Raw genomic sequence first — 27,109 nt, 5'->3', positions numbered from 1 at the left:
CTTAAACTCTTCTTGCCAGAAGCAGGTAGGCTAGTTTAAATGTTCCCTACCCAGGCTCCATCTTTTAGCTAAGATGTCTTAATTTCCAATCAGATAAATGTTTTTGTTTGAATAGTATGTTTCAAGCAACTATGCTTGATACTTAATGCATCATGCTTAATGACATTACTAGGGCCTGCTTCTGTGACATCACTAACACCTGCCCCTGAAATCTCAGCGTTTGGGATGCTTGACCTGGCAACTCTATAGGAGAACACGTATAGGATTAAAGGTTCACATTGGGAAGGTTTTCAAAACAGGCTGTGAATTATACAATAAAAGTGCCCTCTTCAACAGCCCAGGAAAACTTAAACTTGTTTGACTCCTTATAATTAGAAAAGTATAATAGATTGTAATGGCATCATAAGCTTCATGGGCACTTCTTTTAAATTTTTGTTCAGACATTATTTGAAAGATAAAATGTATAATATGCTATTATTGCAAGTAATTTAAAAAACCCTGCATATACTTTTATTATAATCGTAACTGAAATTGTTTACAGTAAACAAATCCCTACCTAGATCCCGCTGTGAACTTTTGTTCTAGATCTCCTGCACACAGAGAGAAGCGGACTTTTGCACAAACAGAGAAAGGGACTTTTGCTACTGCTGAATGCTATAAACATACTCAGTTTATGAGGTTTTCAGACAAGCAGGAAAAGGCAACAATTTTCTGGCTTTGCCATGGGTTCTAGCTATTGCCTGGAGGTCAACAAATCCCTTGTCAATCACAACCCTTACTTCACTTATTAGCTACAAACCTGAAAGGGTAGGATTAGAGCAGCCAGCTACGAGCTCATTTAACAGAAGTTGTGCAGGGGGGAGTGGCTGATATTTTCGCGTATACCTCTTGAACCAGACCACCTAGAAACTTACATTTTAAAAAATGAAATTTGAGAGTCTGGAGATTGGGGTGACTCATCTGGAGACCTGGAGTCTCTGGGTGAAAACTGGAGACATGGCAACCCTAATCCCTTACATCTGCAGGAGTCATTGGATCTCTTATCACCACAATTCCACTTCCTTTCAACACAACTTTTGCTGCAAGGTAACTTTTCCCTGTGGTGTGGTCTTATCACTGTGCATTTTTGTTGTGAATATTGCAACTGTGTAGGAGCCCTAAAGGCTTGAATCTTCTTTCCTATTGGATCACCAACTGGGGAGGAAAACAACTGAGTGGGAAAGATACCTTACAATCAGTCCTGCCCATGTGGTTTCAGTATTTATGCACATTCTGAAACTGCATAGGGGGTGCTTCCACATGGCTGCTGTTATATGTTAAAGAAGCCATAACTCAGGAATATGAAAATACACATAGTACCATTTCAAAATGAAGATGGATATTGTGAGTTTGATAATTCCATTCTTAGAAAGCTACCATGTGCTGGACAAAGGCTCAGACTTAGCCATTGCCTGACAAGCTGGTTTTCTACACATAAGGAGGCTCTTGTTTTTAAGTATGGAAGTATTCCAACATGCAATCTCTCTCTCTCTCTCTCTCTCTCTCTTTCACACACACACACACACATACACACACACACACACACACACACACACACACAGAGAGAGAGAGAGAGAGAGAGAGAGAGAGGAATAGAATCTATTGGCTAGTATCAGTGGAACTGCATTCAGTCGACCTAACAGGCCGGTATTGATTTTATTTATTTATTTATTGTACTTTTAGACCACCCTTTAGCGACAAGCTCTCAGGGCGGTGTACAACAAGATAAAACCACATTAAAATACAGGTGAGTGTGGGTACAATACAACTATAAAAACATTTTAAAAGCAAGGTTAAGACAAAGATTAAAATAAAATTACAATTAAAATTAAAATGCCTGGGCAAAGAGGTAGGTCTTTACCTGGCACCGAAAAGATACCAAAGAAGGCGCCAGGCGTATCTCATCAGGGAGGGTGTTCCATAATTCGGGGGCCACCACTGAGAAGGCCCTAGATCTAGTTATTGCTCTCCGGGCCTCCCTATGAGTTGGGACCCGGAGAAGGGCCTTCGACATCGAGCGTAGCGAACAGGTAGGTACATAGCGGGAGAGGCGTTCCACTAGGTATTGCGGTCCGATGCCATTAAGGGCTTTATAGGTAAGAACCAACACTTTGAATCTGGCCCGGAAACATATTGGTAGCCAGTGCAGTTGGGCCAGGACAGGTGTTATATGGTCAGATTTTTTAGTCCAAGTAAGAACTCTGGCCGCAGCATTCTGCACCAGCTGAAGTTTCCGAACCGTCTTCAAAGGTAACCCTACGTAGAGTGCATTACAGTAGTCCAATCTAGAGGTTACCAGAGCATGGATAACTGTGGCGAGGTTCTCCCTGTCCAGATAGGGTCGTAGTTGGGCTACCAGCCGAAGCTGGTAGAACGCATTCCGTGCCACCGAGGCTACCTGAGCCTCCAGTGACAGGAGCGGATCTAATAAGACCCCCAAACTACGGACCTGCTCCTTTAGGGGGAGTGTAACCCCATCTAGGGTAGGTCGGACATCAACCATCTGGGCAGAGAGCCCCCCCACCAACAGCATCTCAGTCTTGTCAGGATTGAGTCTCAGTTTATTAGCTCTCATCCAGTCCATTATCGCGGCCAGGCAGTGGTTTAGTACATTGACAGCCTCACCTGAAGAAGATGAAAAGGAGAAGTAGAGCTGCGTATCATCAGCATATTGCTGGAAACGCACTCCAAATCTGAGTTTGAGTTTGTTCTTTGTCAGATAACTGCTGCTTTTATTGATCTGTGTTTTTGTCACAAAAATTTTGATATTCATATCTATATTTTAAAGGAGATATTGATAAATGCAAGCTTAATACTAATAACATCATTCTGAATATCAGTATTTAGAGGCAAATTATTTTTAAAAAGAAATCCATTTTCGAAAATAGCCACAGAAAATCACTATATTAAAAAAAGTTCCTTAACGATAGTGAATAAGCAAATTAATTGAAAATTTGGTACCAAATCCGAATTGGGTAGAATTCTACCACATCCCTACACACACACACTTCATTCTTTTGAAATAGTACTACAGTCCCATCTGCTTTTTCCAGTTTGTATACATGAGACAGAGTTGGAAAACAAAGCATGTGAAACCATGATCAAAGCCAGGATGCAATCACCCCTATACCCATGATTGAGCACAAAGCAGTGGCTGTGTTTGTGTGTGAATTTTCATTTACAGATGCATCCCCTCAAGCCACCATGGATTTCAGGCCCAGAAGGCCCTGGACTTACTGAATGGTTCTTAATGTGGCACAAGGTGCTATAATGGGGAGACAGGCTGGAAACCCCCACTCTCTGTGGCTTGTGTTCTGCATACAGATCCTTTGGATCTGAGGAAAAGCAAGCAAGAATTGTTATGGCCACCACAATTCTTGTATTCTCAAATTTTCTTCCTTCTACTCTTCCTTTTTGTCTGATTTTTTCCCTTAGCTTTTATTTTATATCCGTATGTGAAAATATATCTGAGGTGGATGAGGCCTGACATCCTGAAACACTATATTGCTTTATGTAAGAGCAATAGCCTCGGAAGAAAAAGTGAGCCATTGTTTTAAAACTGTTTTCACAACTTCATCCAATGTAAGAGTTTTAAAGTTTGCAAATGCAAATGAGGCAGTCACAGCCCCACTCTACAAACAGTAGAAGAATACTAACAAACTTTGTGTGAGCTAGATGAAATTCTTGTTGCTTTTTCAAAGGAGTTTTCTGAGCTATGCATGATCCCGTAGGGGTTGATAAGGGCGAATATAAACCTATTTCATTTAAGAGTGAAATGAACAGCTTTTTATCTGTTAAAGGCAGAGATACTCTCTCCCTTTCTTGCAAGGACTGTGACCCCTCAATAATGGCTAAAACCTTGCTTGCAGTCATCAACAACAATGTAAAGGGAACAGAACAATGAGTGCAGGTAAGTGGAAGAGAAATATGCTTTGCAAATATTTTATTTTTGTGTACATCATCCACTTATGCATTGAAAGGGTCAGGAAATGCTCTTAATTGTTTCATTTACTGTGTGGCTTCTTAACCAATTAATATGCTAATTTATTCTGATCCCCCCCCTTCAGTTTTCTCCTATGCCTAAAAGAAATTGTCTAATGATAGGGCATTTCTGTTTCACGCTTTCTCAGCTTATATAAATCCTCCATTACAGTAAGAGATCACACACCAGATTAGAATGTTCCACTTCTCCCCATCCCATCCTCACCCTCACTTTGCTCTTTGGAGATCCTGCAGTAATGATGGTGGGGGGACACCTGACAACAGTCACCTGTTCTATGGAGCCATATGTCAGATATTGTTGTAAAACAGCAAAGTGCTGGAGGTCAAACATGTCTGGAAGCCACATCTGCTGAACTTCAGTCCTTTGTCAGAACCCAAGAGAGAACTGTGGTTGTTCAATGCTAGAGAAAAGTAACTCTACAAATATTTTATTATCGGTGCGGATGCTGTAGGACAGGGGTGGGGAACCTTTTTCAAACCAAGGGCTCCATTCCCTTCTAGGCAGCCTTCCGGAGACAATGTGCCAGCACTGGGTAGGGTGAGATACACGAATGGATGGAGGAATGAAAATAAATTTTACCTTCAGCAGGCTAGTTTCTGCATACCCCGCAATTGTCACGTGAGCAAGAGTCATGATCAGAGTTCAAAGACACATTTTGGCCAGGCATAAAGAATCAAGGAGGGTTGTGAAGCAAGGGTAGGGATGGGGTGTGGCCTGGGGAGAGGGAGTGTGGCTGGGGAGGATGTGTGGCCTGAGGAAAGTCCCAAGGACCAGACTGAAGGCCTGGAGGGCTGCATTTGGCTCCCGGGCCTGAGGTTTCCCACCTCTGCTCTCCAGTTCAATAGACAGGGCTGTAGACCCTACTGTGGCATATTTTTCACAAAACAAGAGATGTTCCACTCTCCTGTCACTGGTCATTTGTGCAAAATAGAGGGTGATGGTGGGTCAGGCCTGTCTATGGTTGGTACCAACTTATCCAGGCCTTGAAACAGAATAATTTGATTCTTATCTGCCAGAGTCTAAAGGCCCCAATCCAGATGTATTTCAGACTGGGCCTTGATGGTTTGAGGTCCAGTAAAAAAATGGATCTATGGGGAAATTACATCTAAAATCCAGTCCTCCTCCCCAAATAGAAATGCACAATTTCTATAGAGAGCCTTCTTGGAGATGGGATGAGTATTTGAAACAAGTGGAGGTCAGAAATGCAAACACTTTGCACAAATTGATCTCACCCAATTTATGTTCACCATCACCAGCCCTTAAGCCAGGAGCAAAGTGGGTTTGAAGCCCACCTGAAATTCCCCCATTCTCCCAATAAGAAAGGAGCATAGGGGAGTAGTGAGGTGGGTTTTTTCCTCACCAGGAAAAAAAACTTTCCTTAGAGAAGGGGAAAGAATTCCAGACAACAGGAGAACAAACCAGGAGAAAAGAAGGCTCTGTAGGGGGAGGCTCTTTGGCCTGCCTTACTATGCTGCCCTCCGTCACCTTTCACCATTCCTTCCCAAAGGGGAAACTTTTTTCTTTAGAAAGGAAAAGGAAAGTGGCAAAAAGGTGATCGATAGTGAGCAGTTTAACAAAGAGAAGAAATTAAGGTGTTCAAATTGAGCATTTCAGTAGATTCTTAGGACAAGTGTGAGTGCTTGCCTATCCCAAGCATTCCTAGAATAACACTCATTTTGCCTTATTTAGAAACTTTACATGTCAATGTTATAGCAAACTAATGTTTGCTCATTATTATAATTAGTTAAGTGCTTTGGGAGCATTTCACTTAATCAACACTTTTATCAATTGATTGCTGGATTAACACTGAATTAGTGTAGATTAACCCAAAGATGACACCCCTTGAAATATATATTCTACTCTATAAATTTTCTACTCTAAATAATGTTCACTTTATAAATATTTATATTTTATATCTACTTCATAAATATTTCAAGTAACTTTTAAAAATTATGTTAGAGGCAAATATCTGACCATTTTGCCACTGGTACTTTGGGGTGCATGTGGTAGAAGCCAACAAACATTTTTCTCCTATGACTCCAACTCACATTCAGCTGGGTTTCCAAAGGATTCTTCCCAGAGTAAATAATGTTGTGAGTTTGGGGGGAGGGTTGGAATGGATGATCCCTGTGGGTCCCCTTCCAGCCTGATTTGGAGACTTGCACCTGGGGGGAAAGAAACTCGCTCTGCTGGTCGGATGAGTCTCTTTTGTTAAACTAATAGAGTGGCCAGGTAGGATAATGGATCTATCAACTGCCCAGCAACTGGTGAATGGGCCAGAAAGACCCTTTTGTCATTGAAACTCTTCGGGAGAGCCTCCCCTCCTCCTGGCTGCTAAGAGAGGCTTGTGTTTTTAGTTGTGTCCAGAGAATGCCTGGGAACTGGAGGCAGCCAGAGAGGCTGGCTGTCTGCATCATGGCTATAGGATGCTTCCTGTAATACTGATGTGAAAGCTGGATATCGGACTGCTGATGCCTTGAACCCCTCCATCCTAAGCTCAGTTTGGAATGTGTGTAAATAAACAAACCATATTTCATAAAGACACCACAGTCTTCGCTGACCTTCTTCCCAAAGGAAACCAAACCCTGGATGAGCACAGGGATCCCTGAGATCTCACCACTCGGAGATTGGGGAGGCACGCAACAATAACTTGTTATCTTATAGGATATCTATAGATTGTAGTTTTACATTGAAAAGAGCAACCAGGTTTTGTTTGTGTCCATTATTTGGAACACTATATGGTAATATAAAGTGACAAATAGAAAATCCCCATGCTAACAGACATCTCTTTCTGAGGCAGTATTTTCAAACCAATGTTAGTTCTGAGAGTTTTTATTTTTGCATCTTTTTTTTGTCTGTCATCCATCTTCATCATTCAATATAGATGTGTAGCATCAATAAATGGCACTTGAGGGACCACAGTGATAGGCACTCTAAAAACAGAAAAGTATGTTTTGGCTGCAATAACAGCAGGTCTATCTAGCCAGTATTGCTAACTCTGACTGACAGGAACTGTAATGGATCTACAAAAGTCTTCTTTTTCCAACCTTGCTACCTGAACCTGAGTTACTTTTTGTAACTTGACTGACCCTGCCATCTCGTACGCACAGAATGTATGCTCTAAGAAATTGCTGGGCTTTCAAAAATATATACCAAGTACATGGTATTTATTTTCATTTGTTGAAAGTCTGTGACATCCATGTGATTTCCCAATTTCACTTTACAGGCTTCATCGATGGTTTCTCTAACAGGTAGTTTTTCATAATTAATTTTCTTGCCAGAAGCAACAGAACAGTTATCTTTAGGAGGCTCCTAATATAGAGTTATAATGAAAAGTGTTCTCGCTAGACAAAAAAGAAAAGAAAAAGAACATCCTACAATTTCCCATAAAATTCATAAAAGTGAATTTCTATTTCATTTTTTGCTTACAGTATCAGGATTCCCTGTTATTGATTTGTTTCAGGTCATAACTACTATTAGTGAATAGTTTTCTGAACATGAAAATGCTTTTTTTTTTCAGTTGCATATATCCAAAGGCCACAGGCTATATTAAGTTTTTATTAGATAGGCCAGATGACAAATCTATATTGTATTTGTGTACGCACTAAAGTGGGGTTCGTCTGAACATTTGTGGGATGAAAGAACTTGTGAAGGGTTCACTTGCACTGACTAGCCCTGTTGCCTGCCAGTGATGTGTGTGCTGGCCAGCGATGTCTGCAGCAGCTGCACATCCTTGACTACTTCCATTTAGTTTCAATTAAGAGATGAAGGCCCCTTTAGTTTACATTTTAGGTAGTGTTTGCCAGCATTCAACTTTTATTTGTGATCGGGAACCCTGATTGACCCAGGATTTCCATTCACGAGCAAAAGTGCCATGAGCATGTACACACATAAGGCCCCTTCTCACTAACACCAAATGTGCTACCTCTGGGGTCCGATGGAAGTGGGCACATTAGCATTGGGGAGCATGTTCATTCCATCCGTTGGTGTATGAAATCTCCTTCAGTTTAAACTTTAGATGCATCTTTTGCAGGTTGTAGGCTATTTCCAATTTTAAGTGGTATCTATGAATTTTTCCTTAAAAGAAATTATTCATGATTTTATGAGAATTTACTGTGTTACAAAGAAAGAATACCAAAATATTTTAGGTGATACTGTGCTGATAAAACTACATCATTTACATAATGTTGGATACTACATAATCCTATGCTTTTGTTTGTTGCCCTGGGCTCCCACTGGGAGGAAAGATTGGATATAATAATAATAATAACAATGCAACCATATTTTCTGTTGTATTTCCCTGAAGTAATAAACTTTATTTCCTTTGCTTATTATTTACTTTGCTATGAAATTGTGATTTCTATTTTTCTCTCTCAGCAACAAGTCCTCATTTACTTTCTGATTAACATGGCTATATCTGTTTTACCCAAATATATACATAGGAAGAATTGTATCTGTACATATAGAATTTTAGGAGAAAGTTGATAGTTTCCATAATGCCATTAGTGCACATATTCATATTTTTGTCATTATCAAGGCCTGCTTGGTAATTGCATCCAGATAACCAGTCCAATTTACATTACATTCTTTTACCCATAGATGGATGAAATGCAATGGGCCAAAGGAATGAAGAAAATACCTACTTCTGTCTGCAGTCTTCCATGTAAACCAGGAGAACGAAAGAGGATTATTAAAGGAATGGGCTGCTGTTGGCAATGTGAGTTGTGCGATGGATACCAATACCAGTCTGATGAAGTGACCTGTAAGGTCTGCTCCTACAATCAACGACCGAATGAGAACCGCACAGGATGCAGCCCTATCCCTATTGTGAAGCTGGAATGGCATTCCCCTTGGGCTGTCATCCCAGTCTTCTTGGCCATGCTTGGAATTATTGCCACCATTTTTGTTATGGCAACCTTCATTAGATACAATGATACCCCCATTGTGCGGGCTTCTGGAAGGGAACTCAGCTATGTTTTATTGACAGGAATATTTCTATGTTATATCATCACATTTTTAATGATTGCCAAGCCAGATGTTGCAGTGTGTTCTTTCCGGCGTATCTTCTTAGGATTGGGAATGTGCATAAGTTATGCTGCTTTGTTGACTAAAACAAACCGAATCTACCGCATATTTGAACAGGGCAAAAAATCAGTGACAGCACCCAGGCTTATTAGCCCAACGTCACAACTAGCAATTACTTCAAGTTTGATATCAGTACAGCTTCTTGGGGTTTTCATTTGGTTTGCAGTTGACCCACCAAACAGTATCGTAGATTATGATGAACATAAGTCCTCAGAACCAGATCAAGCCAGAGGAGTTCTCAAATGTGACATTACGGATCTACAAATCATATGTTCTTTGGGGTATAGCATTCTCCTCATGGTTACATGTACTGTGTATGCTATCAAGACTCGGGGTGTCCCAGAGAATTTTAATGAAGCCAAACCCATTGGATTCACTATGTACACTACCTGTATAGTATGGCTTGCCTTCATTCCAATATTTTTTTGCACTTCCCAAGCAGCTGAAAAGGTAGGTGAAAATCAAGTAACTTATGAAAACATAGCGATAAACTATGCATGGAAGTTTAGCTTTAAACATGTTTCTAGAACTGGACTAAATGGCTAGGCCAAAAAATGTTTCTTACAGCTACAACAAACAATGTACTTTTTAAATCTTGCAGTTAGTTTGTAAGTCATTTATTTGTTAAAGTGGTGGATGATCAGTAAGAATCAGCTGATCTGTCACAGTTCCGTTGTGCCATCTGTTCCAGCAGTACCTTTTTCAGCTCAGTGAATAGAAAGTTATCATTTTCACAGGAGGGACAACTCATAACTAAATTAGTTTGATTACAGGATATAAACATAGCATCTATCAAAAATAGTTTTGTACAAATCCACGTTTTGGAAATTCAGAACAACTGAGAGCAAAAGATTGCTGATAACTGAGGCATCTGTTGCACAAATAATAACCAAATCAGAAATGCATTTCTCAAACTACATAAAGTGGCACAACTCTATTAAAATGACTAGACTATATCCAGTGCTAAGTATCTAAAATGCTGCAGCTTTTGTTGTGGAAAATAACATGCCACACTTCTGGATACAATAATATAAGATGGTTCAGCATAGCAATAACTAATGATTTATTATTATTAATTATTATTATTATTACTCATATAAAAGTCAAATCTAAAACTTCTGCATTGGGGAGCTTACTTGTATAGATTTCCTGTGCATTTTAAAATCTTGGAAGAGTTCTAAATTCTGCAGGGAGCCTATACAAGTAGAAAAGTTCAGTGCCTAACCTGTAGAGGGCTGCAGCAACTGTGCTTCAAAGCAGTAAATCAAGTGAGAGGGTGATGCCTGAAGAGAAGTCTAAAACATATGTATATAATGATAATTGTGTTTATTATGCTTAGTAGAAGGAAATTTTACAACTTCCTTGGACAACATTTTGCATTGTTCATAGAGCTTGAAAGTATCTGCTTTGCTGCAACTTGAACACATTGCTTATTCCTACATCCCCAGTTATTATCCCAAGTTATCACTTGAAGTCTAACCAATGCCTAGTAGAGAGATGGTGATAGGAGATGTAGAGGTTGATCTAAAGCACTAATCTCTTGACCTTCTAGTCCTCGCAATCAAAGTAATGTGTGAAACAGGGACACAGAATAACCTTTTCTTGAATGCACTTGGCCATTATTTCTCCTTTTGATTTTGCTTCCAACCAACACTGTATCTACCTTATAAAATGATTTTTTTTTCAATTTATTTAAGAGAATGTCTTGTGAACCGGTGTCAAAAAAATTTCCATTGTCAGGATACATTATCTCCACAGGAGTCCCTCTTGTCTACTATAACTACAGTATTTCAATGTCAAAGAAGAAAATTGGGTTGGTTGGTTGATATTATTTGTTGTTAACAAATGCATTTCGGCAGCTAGGAATATATCCACATGGATAACAGGCTTGTCATCCAAACTAATTTTCTTTTGTACTTGTACTAGCCAGCTCCTATAGCCATTTTTCCACTTCTACTATAACATGCAAAGTGATTTCATTGATCTCACCCATAGTTAAAAGGAGTCTATCTGCAGTAACATTTGCAAGTCCTATTCTATTTACGAGGGACTTTTTACAGATTTAATCAAATATTTATTCCAAGAATCAGAGCTGATTCTATGACCAGACCACAATTTGCCAAACTAGATGTGATATCAAGAGATTTGTGAATGGATTTCCATTTTTTAAAATGGGGAAAAATGGTATTAGGTTAAGGCTGTGGTGCTGGGACAGGGCCTTTTAACCCTACTCATTGTACCATTTCCTTGATCCAAATCCCCCTTTGAGCTGCTATTTGAAACATGCAAGTATATATAGTTGTATGGTTGGGTTGTTTGTTTTAGATTGATAACATGCTGGTATTGGATTGTGTTCCCAATACTTTGATTTAGGTTTTCCTAATATACTACTAGAGCCAGTGTGGCATAGTGGTTAGAGTGTTGGACTAGGACCTGGAAGACCAGGGTTCAAATCCCCACACAGCCATGAAGCTCACTGGGTGACCTTGGGCCAGTCATTGCCTCTCAGCCACAGAGGAAGGCAATGGTAAAGCACCTCTGAACACCGCTTACCATGAAAGCCCTACTCATAGAGTTGTCATAAGTCAGAATCGACTTGAAGGCAGTCCATTTACATTTTTTTATACTACTGGCATAGTTAGCATCGAGTTTCATTGCTTCTTATAACATTTACATTTTGAAAAATAGCAGTTTTTGTTATATAGTAATTATGTATTGAAATAAGATCAATTCATGAAAATGTGAAGAGAACAAGAACTGTTGATGGTTAAATAGTAAGATCTCAGGTGGGTTCTTTGATATAAAATTTTATACAGGAACTTAAATCAGAAGCAATAAAACATTGTCTTAGTATTTGTGTATTTAGACAGTATGGATTTTTGAAATGGCTATTATGTGTAGGTTACAAATACGAATAATGCATTTTAACATGGCCAGGAAATACAGATTTATGAATTAAGATGTCCAAATTCTGTTTTTTAGAACAAGCACGTTCTGTGGCCAGAATTGACCACAATTGTGCATGCATTTAATTAGTTTATTCACTGTGGTCCAGTTAAAATTGTTTTCAGCAGAATGTTTTTAATATGTTACCATGTTGGGAAGGAATACATGCCGTGATGAGGAAACTGGGTTTATAACGGAAGAAAAAAATAGTTATGGAAGAATGTGTTGCCCTGTCTGATCCTTATTGTTCAACCTTGTGAAATACTCTTCAAAACTATGAAGACTGAAATATTTCTTAAAGAATGAGTACTGATGTTCTTGTGATATTACGAAGGCACAGGTGGGCAACTGCCTCGCTACCCTCCCATGACTGATTGATTTAAAGTTAGTTCTATCCCACTTTTTTGTTAATACAAAACAATAAAAGAAAAAAATACAAATAAGCATAAAAGGGTGTAGCAGATTAAAAGCTGGAGGTAACACATATGTACACACATATATTCTTGCCTAAATAAAACAGATTAATCTGTTGTAGAAGAGATTTCCACACATGGGCTGTGGCCATGAAACAGCCTTTGCCCCCACACCCAAGAAGAAGACACAGAGACAAGGTATTGGATTAAATGTTATATTTATTAAAATATAACAATATTTAATTAAGAATCTAACATCTCCAATTAACCAAATTAGAACATTTGAAGAATTCAACTACTTCTGGTAGGAAAGTTTTACCCCAGACCCCTGGGCATGTTGTCCAGCTTGTAGCTGTGACCCACCAGCCAAGGATGTGGAATAACTTTTCCTCCTTGCTGGGTGAGCCTTGGGTATGGATCCCCCATGTGCACCCTGACCCTGTCGCATTCACCTTGATGTGCATGACAGTCCACAAAGTGGGCACCACCCAGTTCACTCCAGACCGAAGGCCTGTTGGATCCCTGAAGGGCGCCCCTTACCCAAAAATGGCTTAGTATACCTAATTGCAACGCCTAATTTCCTCACCTGCCCAAGCTCAATGCCACTAGAGGTGGACAGCTCAAGCTTGCCCAACTTGCCCCATAAGACCAAAGATGGCAGATAACCCCCACTGAAGGTCCTCCAAAAATATATCACATCCCTGCTCGGATAAATGGACCCCATCATCTCTGTAGAGATGCAGAAGATTAAAATGGTTCAAATGATGTGCGATATAAGTCCCACCCATTTCCAACACAAGCTTCTTTACCCTCCTGTTCACCCCGTGCCGAGTGACATCTATTTTGTTGGGATGAATAGCCCCCCTCCACACTCACCTCTCCAACAAGGCAGACCAAACGAGCAACACTGTAGGAAAATTATGCCTGATCCATGATAGGTCATGACAGATCCTACGAAAAAGGTCCAGACCAGAATGCTGAACCAAATCATTTTCCCCTAAATGTATCGCAAGAATACTAGCTGGGGGGCCAATCCTTAAAACCCTAACGATCGTAGGTAAATGCTCCTCTGAAAGCATTCCATGCCTGGCCAGCCAATGCAAGATAGCCTTGGCCAAGAGGTGAAGCTGGGTACCAAAGTCTGTGGAAGATGCACATCGGAGGGCCCAGAATAGAATGGAGTGGCCACACAAGAGCACATGCACCGGATCAGGTATCAGGCCAACACCTAAGGAAACATAACAAACAAACTAGAACCTTGAGAACAGGATAAGTGCAACATGAACCATTGCAGATCACTATCTGCCCACGGCTGTACCATGTGGTAACATGCCAATGACTCCCAGTTGAATACTTTTGCAGATCGCTATCTGCCCATGCTCATACCATTCTCAGTGCTCAAGGCCAGACATAAGCCTTAAATGTCGCAGATCGCTGTCTGCCAATCTCCTGTATGTTGGTCGCAGGAAGACCCACCAGAGCTGCTGCTGTGGCCACTCCAATATGAAACGAATGAAGGCCATACACCCTTGGATTCCAGCCACAAGCCATCAAGGCCTTTTTGAGCCACGCCCCAAACTGGAACTGTGTTGAACATATACCCTGGACCTGGCAGCCGCACTTCCAGGTAAGCCCTCAAAGCTGCCACGGGACACAGTTGTGACACTGGACATTTACCAAATCAAACCACTTTCCCCTTGGCCTTCTGGTGTGTCTTGCATAAACAAAGCTGTATATCTTCTTGAGAAATTGAACAACCACTTAATAACAAAGCCCTGGCAGTCATGTCACTCTTGGAGTTCACTAGCAACTCAGTGGGATGAAAGGCCCCATAGAAGGCAGTAAGTACAACCCCAGTGAACAATGTCACATAGTTAGAGAAACACAAATTGTGTAGTTGAGGTAAGAGCTGTAATATGACATCTGGAGTAAAGGGGCACCACCGGTCAGGTGGTGTTGCGCTCACCCTGGACTTGCGAACCCTAAAATCAGAAGTATATTCTGGGAGACCCCCAGACCTGGAATAAAATCCCAGAGCAGACAAGCATCCAGCGAGGGTACTAACTGTCCTATCCTTAGCTTGCAAGGAAACAAGGAAGTGCATAAGTTGACCCACTGGAACAGGCCATAGTTGCTGGATGCCATGTTCCTCACAAAATTCCCACAGCTCCCAACAACTACAGAGATATGCCTTTCTGGTACTGGGGCCAACGCTGCTGCAATGGAAGCTCCCACCTCTAGCTGCCAATGTTTCATAGGCTTTCGGGCATCCTGACCAGTTTGGAGGAGGTGTCAGGGGTCAACTCCTGAAAACTCTCCATCTGGAACTGAAAAATGGAATCAGCACTGCTATTTCGAAGGCCCGGGACATGCCTGGCCATGAATAAAATATTAAATCGCAGGCACTGCAAAACAAAAGCCCTGACCAACACATCATCCGAGCTGACCAGGAGGTCTGTGTGTAGGCTGATTGTCGCACCAGAACCGAACTATGCGGTTCTGGAAGTTGACTGGCCAAAGGTAAACAGCCACTACAATGGGGAACAATTCAAGGAAGGTCATGTCAGAAGTCACCCCTGCTACCCTCCAACCCTCGGGCCACCTCTTAGCACACCATCGGTTCCAAAACAGAAGCCCGAAGCCAAGACCCCCAGCTGCATCAGACATTACTTGTAGCTCAGCTTCCAGCAAAAGTTCTTGTTGCCAGAATGAAATGCCATTAAACTCACCAATAAAGGTGAGCCACATACAGAGGTCTTCACACATGCCGGCTGACACCCAGATGTAATGATGCCTGTGATGCACCCTTTTCATGGCATCACAAAGACACTGAAGAAAAGCTTTGCCCAGTGATACAACCTTCGAAGCAAAGTCAAGATGGCCCACAATCTCCTGAAGTTGAAGCAGCATACACTTCTTAGCAACTACATCAGCTTGTCGCCTACCATGCGAAGTACAAACCTTTCCCACAGGCAATCTTGGGCACTGAGCAACAGAATCTAGCTCAATGCCAAGAAAGGTCAGACAAGAAGCCGGCCTCTCGGATTTTTCTGGGGCCAACGACACACCCACGTATTCAGTGTGTTTGGCAAAAGTTGTCATGAGGTGAGTGCACTGATCAGTTCCAGCAGCTCCCACAAACGAAAAGTTATCTAGATAACGGGCCATGAGGAGCGAACCGGACCATTCCTGAACCACTCATTTAAGGAAAGTACTAAAAGTCTCAAAGGCAGAGCAAGAGATAGAGCAGCCCATTGGCATTGCACGATCCACATAGAAGTGCCCCAAAATGTAAAACCCAGCAAGTCAACATCTGGCAACAAACGAATTAGAAGCTCAACTGGAGTGCATACCGCAGATCAGAAAAGGTACCGCCAGGGCCAAGAAGATGCCAGCATGGTTAACGAGCAAAGTCAAGGAAGCTCTTAGAGGCAAAAAGTTTTCCTTCAGAAAATGGAAGTCTTGTCCGAATGAAGAAAATAAAAAAGAACACAAACTCTGGCAAAAGAAATGCAAGAAGACAATAAGGGATGCTAAAAAAGAATTTGAGGAGCACATTGCTAAGAACATAAAAACTAACAACAAAAAATTCTATAAATACATTCAAAGCAGGAGACCATCTAGGGAGGCGATTGGACCCTTGGATGATAAGGGAGTCAAAGGTGTACTAAAGAACAATAAGGAGATTGCAGAGAAGCTAAATGAATTCTTTGCATCTGTCTTCACAGTGGAAGATATAGGGCAGATCCCTGAACCTGAACTAACATTTGCAGGAAGGGATTCTGAGGAACTGAGACAAATAGTGGTAACGAGAGAGGAAGTTCTAGGCTTAATGGACAATATAAAAACTGACAAATCACCGGGCCCAGATGGCATCCACCTGAGAGTTCTCAAAGAACTCAAATGTGAAATTGCTGATCTGCTAACTAAAGTATGTAACTTGTCCCTCGGGTCCTCCTCCGTGCCTGAGGACTGGAAAGTGGCAAATGTAACGCCAATCTTCAAAAAGGGATCCAGAGGGGATCCCGGAAATTACAGGCCAGTTAGCTTAACTTCTGTCCCTGGAAAACTGGTAGAAAGTATGATTAAAGCTAGATTAACTAAGCACATAGAAGAACAAGCCTTGCTGAAGCAGAGCCAGCATGGCTTCTGCAAGGGAAAGTCCTGTCTCAGTAACCTATTAGAATTCTTTGAGAGTGTCAACAAGCATATAGATAGAGGTGATCCAGTGGACATAGTGTACTTAGACTTTCAAAAAGCGTTTGACAAGGTACCTCACCAAAGGCTTCTGAGGAAGCTTAGCAGTCATGGAATAAGAGGAGAGGTCCTCTTGTGGATAAGGAATTGGTTAAGAAGCAGAAAGCAGAGAGTAGGAATAAACGGACAGTTCTCCCAATGGAGGGCTGTAGAAAGTGGAGTCCCTCAGGGATCGGTATTGGGACCTGTACTTTTCAACTTGTTCATTAATGACCTAGAATTAGGAGTGAGCAGTGAAGTGGCCAAGTTTGCTGACGACACTAAATTGTTCAGGGTTGTTAAAACAAAAAGGGATTGTGAAGAGCTCCAAAGAGACCTCTCCAAACTGAGTGAATGGGCGGAAAAATGGCAAATGCAATTCAATATAAACAAGTGTAAAATTATGCATATTGGAGCAAAAAATCTTAATTTCACATATACGCTCATGGGGTAACTGGCGGTGACCGACCAGGAGAGAGACCTCGGGGTTGTAGTGGACAGCACGATGAAGATGTCGACCCAGTGTGCGGCAGCTGTGAAAAAGGCAAATTCCATGCTAGCAATAATTAGGAAAGGTATTGAAAATAAAACAGCCGATATCATAATGCCGTTGTATAAATCTATGGTGCGGCCGCATTTGGAATACTGTGTACAGTTCTGGTCGCCTCATCTCAAAAAGGATATTATAGAGTTGGAAAAGGTTCAGAAGAGGGCAACCAGAATGATCAAGGGGATGGAGCGACTCCCTTATGAGGAAAGGTTGCAGCATTTGGGGCTTTTTAGGCGGGTCAGAGGAGACATGATAGAAGTGTATAAAATTATGCATGGCATGGATAGAGAAAAGTTCTTCTCCCTCTCTCATAATACTAGAACTCGTGGACATTCAAAGAAGCTGAATGTTGGAAGATTCAGGACAGACAAAAGGAAGTACTTCTTTACTCAGTGCATAGTTAAACTATGGAATTTGCTCCCACAAGATGCAGTAATGGCCACCAGCTTGGATGGCTTTAAAAGAAGATTAGACAAATTCATGGAGGACAGGGCTATCAATGGCTACTAGCCATGATGGCTGTGCTCTGCCACCCTAGTCAGAGGCAGCATGCTTCTGAAAACCAGTTGCCGGAAGCCTCAGGAGGGGAGAGTGTTCTTGCACTCGGGTCCTGCTTGCGGGCTTCCCCCAGGCACCTGGTTGGCCACTGTGAGAACAGGATGCTGGACTAGATGGGCCACTGGCCTGATCCAGCAGGCTCTTCTTATGTTCTTATGTTCTTATGAAAGGCTGACTTTATGTCACATTTCGCGAGTAGCACCCCTCTTCCCACTTGTCTGACAACTCTAACTGCCTCATCAAAAGATGTATACCTGACTGAAGCTGCCTCTGATGTGATACCATCTTTAACAGAACCACCCTTAGGAAAGGACAAGTTATGGATAAGACGGTATTTACCTTGTTGTTTCTTAGGTACAATACCCAGAGGCAAGATCCATAAATCAGACAAAGGGGGGGGGAGGAAAAAGGCCCAGATATCATATCAGCTTCAGTTTCCTTGGCTAGTTTGGCCTAAACTACCTCTTCAAGGCCACGAATTGATGCCTGGTTAGGGGACTGTAAAGGAACCTTGAGACTGCTGTAGGGTATTCGAAAGCCTTCAGAAAATCCTGCCCACAAATATTATGCTGCTGGTCTGACCGGGTACATCGCAAGAAGGTGAAAAAGAGGGCCGAGCCATATAGGGCCACTGGCTTTGTGGTGCAGTTACGCCTCCAACTGCCCCTTTCTTGGCCGTGTGTGCTGATCTCCTCTCAAGGGTCTTGCCTGACAGGCACAGCCACAGGATAAACTGGGGTGTCCCTCTCCACAGATACCGCAGGTGTGCGTGAAGCAACAAGGGTGATGGGTACACCGACCCAAACTGTTTAGCTCCAGCAAACCTGGTGGGAGCTGTCGTCTGCACCCTAACCAGGAGATGTCCGCTGTCAGCCCGCTCCCCTTGCAAGGGCCATGCAAGCATCATGTAGCACAGCCACAGGGCCTGATGTTCAACATCCCAATGTAGTGTGGGATCAAGGGCTTACCGCTGATGAAAATTATTATCATAATGGAGCCAAGCTGTACCGGCAAAGTCACGGAAAGCCCTGTGAATGATATTCTGATATTTAATCATTGACAGGGCCCTCAATGGGTAGGCCTGAGTCATTACACCCAGATAAACAGTATAGGCATTGAGCCAATTGGGCTATACTTGATCTACCCACTTTTTCTTAGCCACCTCCTTGTCCTTAGCATCCTCACCTTCTTTTGGTTTGACTTCAGCCTCACGAAACAACAAAGTAAAAATATTGATATATTCCCCCCTCCAAATCTTCTCCTTAGTTGCCTGCAGAGGTGATCCCCTAAGGGAAGGGATGCATCACCCTGTGGGTATACTCCCTTGGGACAGTGTCTGAGTCAATGGCTGAGCACCTGTTCCAGGAGGCTGCCATGGAGCCATGGCCACCAAAGACCAAGGCAATTGTGGCTGCACAGGAACCAGGATACCCCCTCATGTACACTGACTGAGGCGAGGGCACTGTGACACCCTCCCTGAGTGATAGCTGTGCCGAATCGACTGGTGCAGGTGTTGTAGAAGACTCACCAGACAGGAAGGTCAGCACAGTGAGAAGTGGAGTGTCATCAATCACTGGAGGAATGGCCGTCCCCGGAAGCTGAGAAGAAACCACAGGCATTGACTATAATGACAAGATTGGTGGTGCTGAGGAAATGGGCAAGGTGGGAGAAGTCGGATCCACTGATGGCACAGAAACGGCCTGGGTGAGAGCTGGAGACCGACCTGCTGCCTTACTCTCTAGGACGGTGACCCTGTTAATGAGATCATGCAAAAGATTAGCCCTAGATGCCAACCTGGTAGACTTTTAGCTGGGGCTGGTCCACTCAGGCCTGCACCCAGGTCAGATGGAGCTAAACATTCACACTCAAGGGCTTCAATCCAGGCCACCAGCGTGTGCATAGGACCCATGTCCAAAGACACCTCTTGCAGGGTTTGGCACTTTGCTGCCTGCTTGACCACCTGAACCCCTTTCTTCTGCTTTGCCTTCCAGGGCTGCATCTTGAGCAATCTAAAAGTAACCCAAAAGAGAACACACCCCAAGCCTGTGAATCAATAGTTGATGAAAATAATAATTAGTAAGAAACGAACAATTGAATAACTCTCTCTCTCTCTCTCTCTCTCATATCTATCTCTATCTAACCTATGACCATTACCTAACTAAGCATCCAATATGGGGAAGGTTGGGGAAGTAACACAGGGCAACCAAAGGTTGGGGGGACATAAGATCCCAAAGGCTGGGCAAGCAAATGCAGAAGGAAAAGCCTGCTTAAGGCCTAGGCCCTAAAGGCCTAGACACAAGAGGCCCACCTCAAGGCCACACTAACCTCATGGCCCAATTAGGCTGTAAACCTTCAGCAACGGAGGCCCTAGATACCCTTCCCACTCCCAAATCAAACCATTCCCAACAGATGGACAGCCATCTGTCGGGAATGCTTTGATTTGGATTCCTGCACTGAGCAGGACTTGATGGCCTTATAGGCCCCTTCCAACTCTATTATTCTATTATATGATTCCCCACTTGCGGGTGGGGAAAGGCTGGACAGGCCGAGATGCATCTACTGGCAAAAATGTCCTGCCCAGTGCTGCGCTCCCGTTGGGTGAAAGACCTTGAGACCTGGCCTGGGGGGGGGGGGAGATGCCATGTGCTTGCAAGGCCCTGCTGGGTGAACAATACTCAGCCACTGCTGAAACCAGGAGGACAAGTTGCCTCCCACTCGTGGTCAGAATCCCCTTCCCCAAATCTGGTGTCCCAGCCACCATAAGGGCAGCCTTTGGTGAGACACAAAGAAGTAGAATGCCACTCTAATATGTCCCCCCTAAAAAGTGCCTGCCCATACTGCCTGAATTAGAATTCTTGAATGTGAGATACAGACTTGTTTTTATGCAACTGTGTTGATTTTTATTTATTGTTAAATTTATATCCTGCCTTCCAAAGGAGGCCCACTGTACTATGCAAGACTAAAGCTGACACCTACCTTGTCCCTTCTTTGCCCACTCGTCTATATATTTAGATTTCCTTTGATGGAAGCTACCTCTGGGTCTCCATAATTGACTGTGGTCTTGCAGTTTTGAAAATGTTCTGATTTCAATCCACTATTCTTTCATGGTTATTTCTGAGCATGGCTGCTTCTTACAGGGTTTGTTAGTGACAACCATTTAGTATAGGCTGCAATGTTAAATTATACTACTTTGTACCTTTTTACCTCTTATAGTCAGTGTAATTTTTGTTTCCATGTTTTTAAAAATATATTTTTCATAGATTTTAAAAAATATTGATATTTTCCTCAAAATATCAATATTGATATTTTGACAGAAATATTGATAATATCAACATTTTTAAGGTGAATGTTTTTTTTAAAAAAATTCACTTCAGCCACAGAATACCACTAGAAAAAACCCCGATGGGCAAGGACAAAAAAAAAAAGTGAATAAATAGGAAATCCATTGTTAAATTCTAATTTTGTGAAATTCAAGCACATCCCTAGTACCAACAGTCTGTGGCACTGTTTTATCAACAATTAGCACATCATCTAATCTGAAGGTATTCCTCTTATGGAGATTGATCCATTACAATATCTTATTGAATGTTACACCAGTATTTCTCCTGAAAGGAATAAGTCACATGTAGTTGAACTGTGAGTAGATGAACTAGTGATCTAAGCCTTCATCTACAGCAATGTGGAGTTCCAGATAGCTGACATCCCTGATGCACCATTTGCTGTCCAACTAAACACCATGGCGTAACACAGCTTGTTAACCTCTCCCTTTGCAAAGCGAGTGTTGTACAAATAAAATGCTAGTGATAATGCCGCCAGTATAATTGGCTTTGACAACAGAACTGTTTTAAATTCTCCACAGATTGTGGGTACCTTGATCAGAAGCAAAGTAGCCTCCAAGAAGTGTTAGACCAATTATAGAAGCAATAAGTTTATACTAGAATCAATACAAAGTGGCACTTGAAAAGAGCACAGACAGCTCCTGTAAGGTCAAGCAAAGCACAGCTAAATCAATGTCAAACTGAATCAAAATATTAGAATAGTAAAGTGAGAAGATAAATAGGTGAGTGAGTCAACCAAGTTCTCTAGCAAATTATTCATGTGACTGACACAGTGAATATAATGATTATTTTGAAGTTTCTCCCTTTACCAATAGATGCCATTTTACTTTGAACTACATTTCTGTTCTTAAACTTTTAAACAGTATCATTGTCAAGAAATGGGGAAAGTAGTCAAATGGCTGACGGCTGTTTCAACACATAACATTTACATACAGGGTAAGGAATAGCCTGTCCCTATGCCATTATGTGTATATCATTATGTGATAGCCATGCATATGTATATTTTGTTACGTGTGCATATACTATAAAGCTATGTTTACTCCTGTTTTACACAAGGCCCCATCACATTTACAAGCTATGAAATAGATTCATATGCAATTGTCATGCAGTGATCCACATGTATTGGTTATGCTTTCCCCTGTACAGAGGTTATTTCTGTGCAAAGCTCTTTAGCAAGTGCTCAAGGAGCCCACTACCTCTCTAGGTAATTGGTTCCATTGTCATATGGCTCTAACAGTTAGGAAGTTTTTCCTGATGTCCAGTCAAAATCTGGCTTCCTGCAACTTGAGCCCATTATTCTGTGTCCTGCACTCTGGAATGATTGAGAAGAGATCCCAGCCCTCCTCTGTGTGACAACCTTTCATGTTCTTGAAGAGTGCTATCATATCTCCCCTCAGTCTTCTCTTCTCCAGGTTAAACATGCCCAGTTCTTTCAGTCTCTCCTTATAGGGCTTGGTTTCCAGTCCCCTGATCATCCTTGTTGCCCTCCTCTGAACCTGTTCCAGTTTCTCTGCATCCTTCTTGAAGTGCAGAGACCAGAACTGGATGCAGTATTCAAGATGAGGTCTAACCAGTGCTGAATAGAGGGGAACTAATACTTCACGCGATTTGGAAACTATACTTCTGTTAATGCAGCCTAATATAGCATTTGCCTGTTTTGCAGCCACAACACACTGTTGACTCATATTCAGCTTGTGATCAACTACAATTCCAAGATCCTTCTCTCATGTCATATGGCTGAGCCAAGTCTCCCCCATCTTATAACTGTGCATTTGGTTTCTTTTTCCTCAGTGTAGAACTTTGCATTTATCCCTGTTGAATTTCATTCTGTTGTTTTCAGCCCAATGCTCCAGCCTATTAAGGTCCCTTTGAATTTTCTTTCTGTCTTCCACGGTATTAGCTATGCCCCCCAATTTTGTATCATCAGAATAGAACAAACTCTCCTTCAGGCTAATTTGTATTCTATCACATATTTTTTTCTTAGCATCTATTACAGAAATTCATGTTCGGTTGGGTTTTGGCAATGTGTGGGAGAACATGTGCTGCTATTATCACAACTACATTCTGGAAGGCTTTTACTATGGCATAATCATTCAAGCCATTCCTTAGGGCTGTTTATTGAAAAAAGTGCATTGTATTTAACAGCATTGCATTCTTAAGAAATGCTGGAGTAGTAATGAGACAGCTGTTGATAGCTTGTGCTGGTAGAATGCAGCTATATGCTCTTTGTATTTATATAATTATATAATTGGTAGCAGAAGATGGAGACGTTCCATACTTTCTGCAAAAACAAGACCAAGAGCAGACTGCGGTACACATCATGAACTGGTAATATCGGAAATCAGAGTAAAGCTAAAGAACAACAACAAAGCAATCATAATGCCAAGATACAACTTAAATAACATCCCAGAAGAATATAAAGATCAAATAAGGAACAGATTTGAGGCTTTAAATTTAGTTCAGAGAAAACCAGAAGAACTATGGAGTGAAGTCAGAGACATTATTAGGGAAGAATGCAAAAAGAGAATACCTCTAGTTAAAAAGAGTTAAAAAGAGAGAAAGGTCTCAATGGATGACTGAAGAAACTCTTAAAATGATTCAGAACAGAAGAAAATCAAAAGAGTTGGAACCCTAAATGCAACTATATAGAGTCTAATACCTAGGGACAAGGAGAACTATTACCATAGTTATTATATAGAAATAGAAGAGGACAACAAAAAGGGAAGAACAAGAGCCCTATTCCAAAAGATTAGAGAAACTAAAAGGAAATTTAAACCAAGAGTAGGGACGTTGAATAATCAACAGGGGAACACACTGACTGACCGAGATGAAATGAAAGGAAGATGGAAGCAATACACTGAAGAACTCTATAAAAGAGATGACAGGATGACAGATTCATTCATGGAGGAACTATATGATGAAGAACCAGAAATTTTAGAATGCGAGGTGAAAGCTGCTCTTAAAATACGTGGAAGAAACAAATCACCAGGAACAGATGGCATACCAATAGAGTTGCTACAAGCTACTGAGACTGAATCTGTCCAAATTTTGACGAAAAATTGTCAAGAAATATGTAAAACTAAACAATGGCCCACAGACTGAAAGCATTCAATATATATCCCAATTCCAAAGAAAGGGGATCCCAGAGAATGCAGTAATTATCAAACTATTGCTTTAATATCCCATGCAAGTTAAGTAATGCTCACGATTCTACAACAAAGGCTCTTACCATATATGGAGCAAGAAATGCCAGGTGTCCAAGCTGGATTTAGAAAGGGAAGAGGCACCAGAGATCATATCCCAAACATACATTGGATAATGGAATGGACCAAGGAATTTCAGAAGGAAACCACCCTGTGTGTTATAGATTACAGCAAAGCCTTTGATTGTGTAGATCATGCAAAACTATGGAATGCTTTAAAAGAAATGGGGGTGCCACAGCATCTGATTGTCCTCATGCGCAACCTATACTCTGGACAAGGGGCTACTGTAAGAACAGAATAAGTAGAAACCAATTGGTTCCCCATCGGAAATGGTGTGAGACAGGACTGTATTTTATCACCCTATTTGTTTCATCTGTATGCAGAACATATCATCGGAAACCGGGATTGGACCAAGATGAATGGAGGTGTGAAAATTGGAGGGAGAAATATCTATAATTTAATACACAGATGATACCATACTACTATCAGAAACCAGTAATGATTTGAAAAGAATGCTGATGAAAATTAAAGAGGAAAGCACAAAAGCAGGACTACAGCTGAACGTCAAGAAGACTAAAATAATGACAACAGAAGATCTATGTAACTTTACAGTTGACAATGAGGACATTGAACTTGTCAAGGATTATCAATACCTTGGCACAGTCATTAACCAAAATGGAGACAATAGTCAAGAAATCAGAAGAAGGCTAGGACTGGGGAGGGCAGCTATGAGTGAACTAGAAAAGGTCCTCAAATCCAAAGATGTATCACTGAACACTAAAGTCAGGATCATTCAGACCATGGTATTCCCGATCTCTATGTATGGATGTGAAAGTTGGACAGTGAAAAAAGCAGATAAGAAAAAAATCAACTCCTTTGAAAAGTGGTGTTGGAGGAGAGCTTTGCACATACCATGGACTTTGAAAAAGACAAATAATTGGGTGTCAGAACAAATTAAACCAGAACGATCACTAGAAGCTAAAATGATGAAACTGAGGTTATCATACTTTGGACACATAAATGAAAAGACATGATTCACTGGGAAAAACAGAAGGGAGTCAAAAAAGAGGAAGGCCAAACAAGAGATGGATTGATTCCATAAAGGAAGCCACAGACCTGAACGTACAAGATCTGAACAGGGTGGTTCATGACAGATGCTATTGGAGGTCGCTGATCCATAGGGTTGCCCTAAGTTGTAATCGACTTGAAGGCACATAACAACAAGAATAAGATTTATATCATTACATTTATGAAAATGATATCAAGGCGCTTACTGAGGTGTCGATGTTAGAGGTAAGCAAATTTGCAGGCAAGGTGTTCTAGCAAAAGAAAGGTTATCAGAATCGGTAAAAGCATATGAATAAAACAAGAGAAACAGTATGTGTACAACCATAGTTCTTGTCTAACTACCATTAAAAGTAATGTGGTTGGGAGCTGGCATTGATCATTCTGTGTCCACAGAATCTGTGTCCATCAGCACTGAGCCTTACTTGCTCTCCTGTCTTTTCCTGCCTGGGTTCTGGGACAGAAGGTGAACCAGAAGTGGACCACTGATTCTCTCTGGGGATTCTACAATAAACATTTAAATTTTAATAGCCAATAGAAGAATCGCTAATTGCATCTAGCTGTGAAGTCTAACTGGGGGTATATTTAGGCTTCTTTGAGCATCTATAAACTATCTTTACTATCTGAAATGTGTTAGTTATCTCTTAGCATTGATTCCATGCTTGAGCACGCTTTAGCGTTGAAGTGAGAAAAGTGTGAGGAACATAAACATTGCATTTGCTGCCTCTAGACAAACCTTTGCTTTCATGTCCCAATTAAGCAGCCCTCTGTCACATCCTACCATTCCATGTATCCTAACTAGCAGAAAATGTGAAACCCTTAATCCCATTGGTTGTTGAATCTGCCTACCTTCTCCTCTGGTGACATTTTTAAAAAATGGCCTTTCCATTCAAATCAATAGGGTAATCAGAAAATGCCAGGTCCATTTGGCAGGATGTGGTTTCATTTACAAGCACACATATTCACTTAAGGTGTGGAAAAGGCAATATAAACAATGCAATTTTCAGGCGCATAAAATGCCATATTAAGTAATGTCATATTAGCAAGTTATTACTGTACTTATTGCACATTTCAGGGAAGAAGGTGTTATCCCTTTTTGTTGCCATGTGAAATATTGCTTGACTATTAAGACTAATGTGTGTTTCACCAGGAAAGTGAATGTGTGCCATATCAAGAAATGCTTGATGTGGTAGTTGCTATAGCAACTATATTTTCATGGATGTCACTGTCTAAAGGCTTCCACTGAACCATTTGTCATACTGCTAAACCATAATACAGAGTTTTCAGCAGAGTCTTGCACACCTTCTGTTCTCCCACCTTTGCACCCCAAAATGTTAGGTTATGTACTGCTTTCTGTTCCTTTACCTCTGATATGGGGTTTGGGGGGCACTACTTAGTACTGTTTGGAATTCCAAAAATATAACTCTGGATAATAGACCCTACTGTGTTGTTAGTCCTATTCTTTCCTTTTCCATGCATTGACTGAATTTGTCGAGGATGATTGCACTTGCTGGACACTACCTCTGACCTAAGTGCACTGGCTGAGGTGACAATGGGATCCCAGTTGAATATATTGCCCATTCTCACCTTTAGCCCAATGTGCAAAGACTGGCGACTGGTCCAGCCTGCTTGATCCTGCTCCCCTTCCATTTGTTTAATCAATGAGTAGAAAA

At 41.5% G+C, this 27,109-nt stretch overlaps 1 protein-coding gene across 2 annotated transcripts in view; it reads left to right on the top strand.

Moving 5' to 3' along the window:
- Positions 1-27,109, top strand: part of GRM7 (glutamate metabotropic receptor 7) — a 728,386-nt gene that overhangs the window by 569,782 nt on the left and 131,495 nt on the right. For both annotated transcript variants that reach the window (XM_061618542.1, XM_061618543.1), the window contains exon 8: positions 8,642-9,577. In XM_061618542.1, the coding sequence (XP_061474526.1) occupies positions 8,642-9,577 (936 nt within the window). The remainder of the gene's footprint in view (positions 1-8,641; positions 9,578-27,109) is intronic.

This window comes from Rhineura floridana, chromosome 3, assembly GCF_030035675.1.
Source record: "Rhineura floridana isolate rRhiFlo1 chromosome 3, rRhiFlo1.hap2, whole genome shotgun sequence".
NCBI lineage: Eukaryota > Metazoa > Chordata > Lepidosauria > Squamata > Rhineuridae > Rhineura > Rhineura floridana.
The sequence above is the reverse complement of the archived record's forward strand: the minus strand, read 5'-3'. Positions and strand labels throughout refer to the sequence as shown.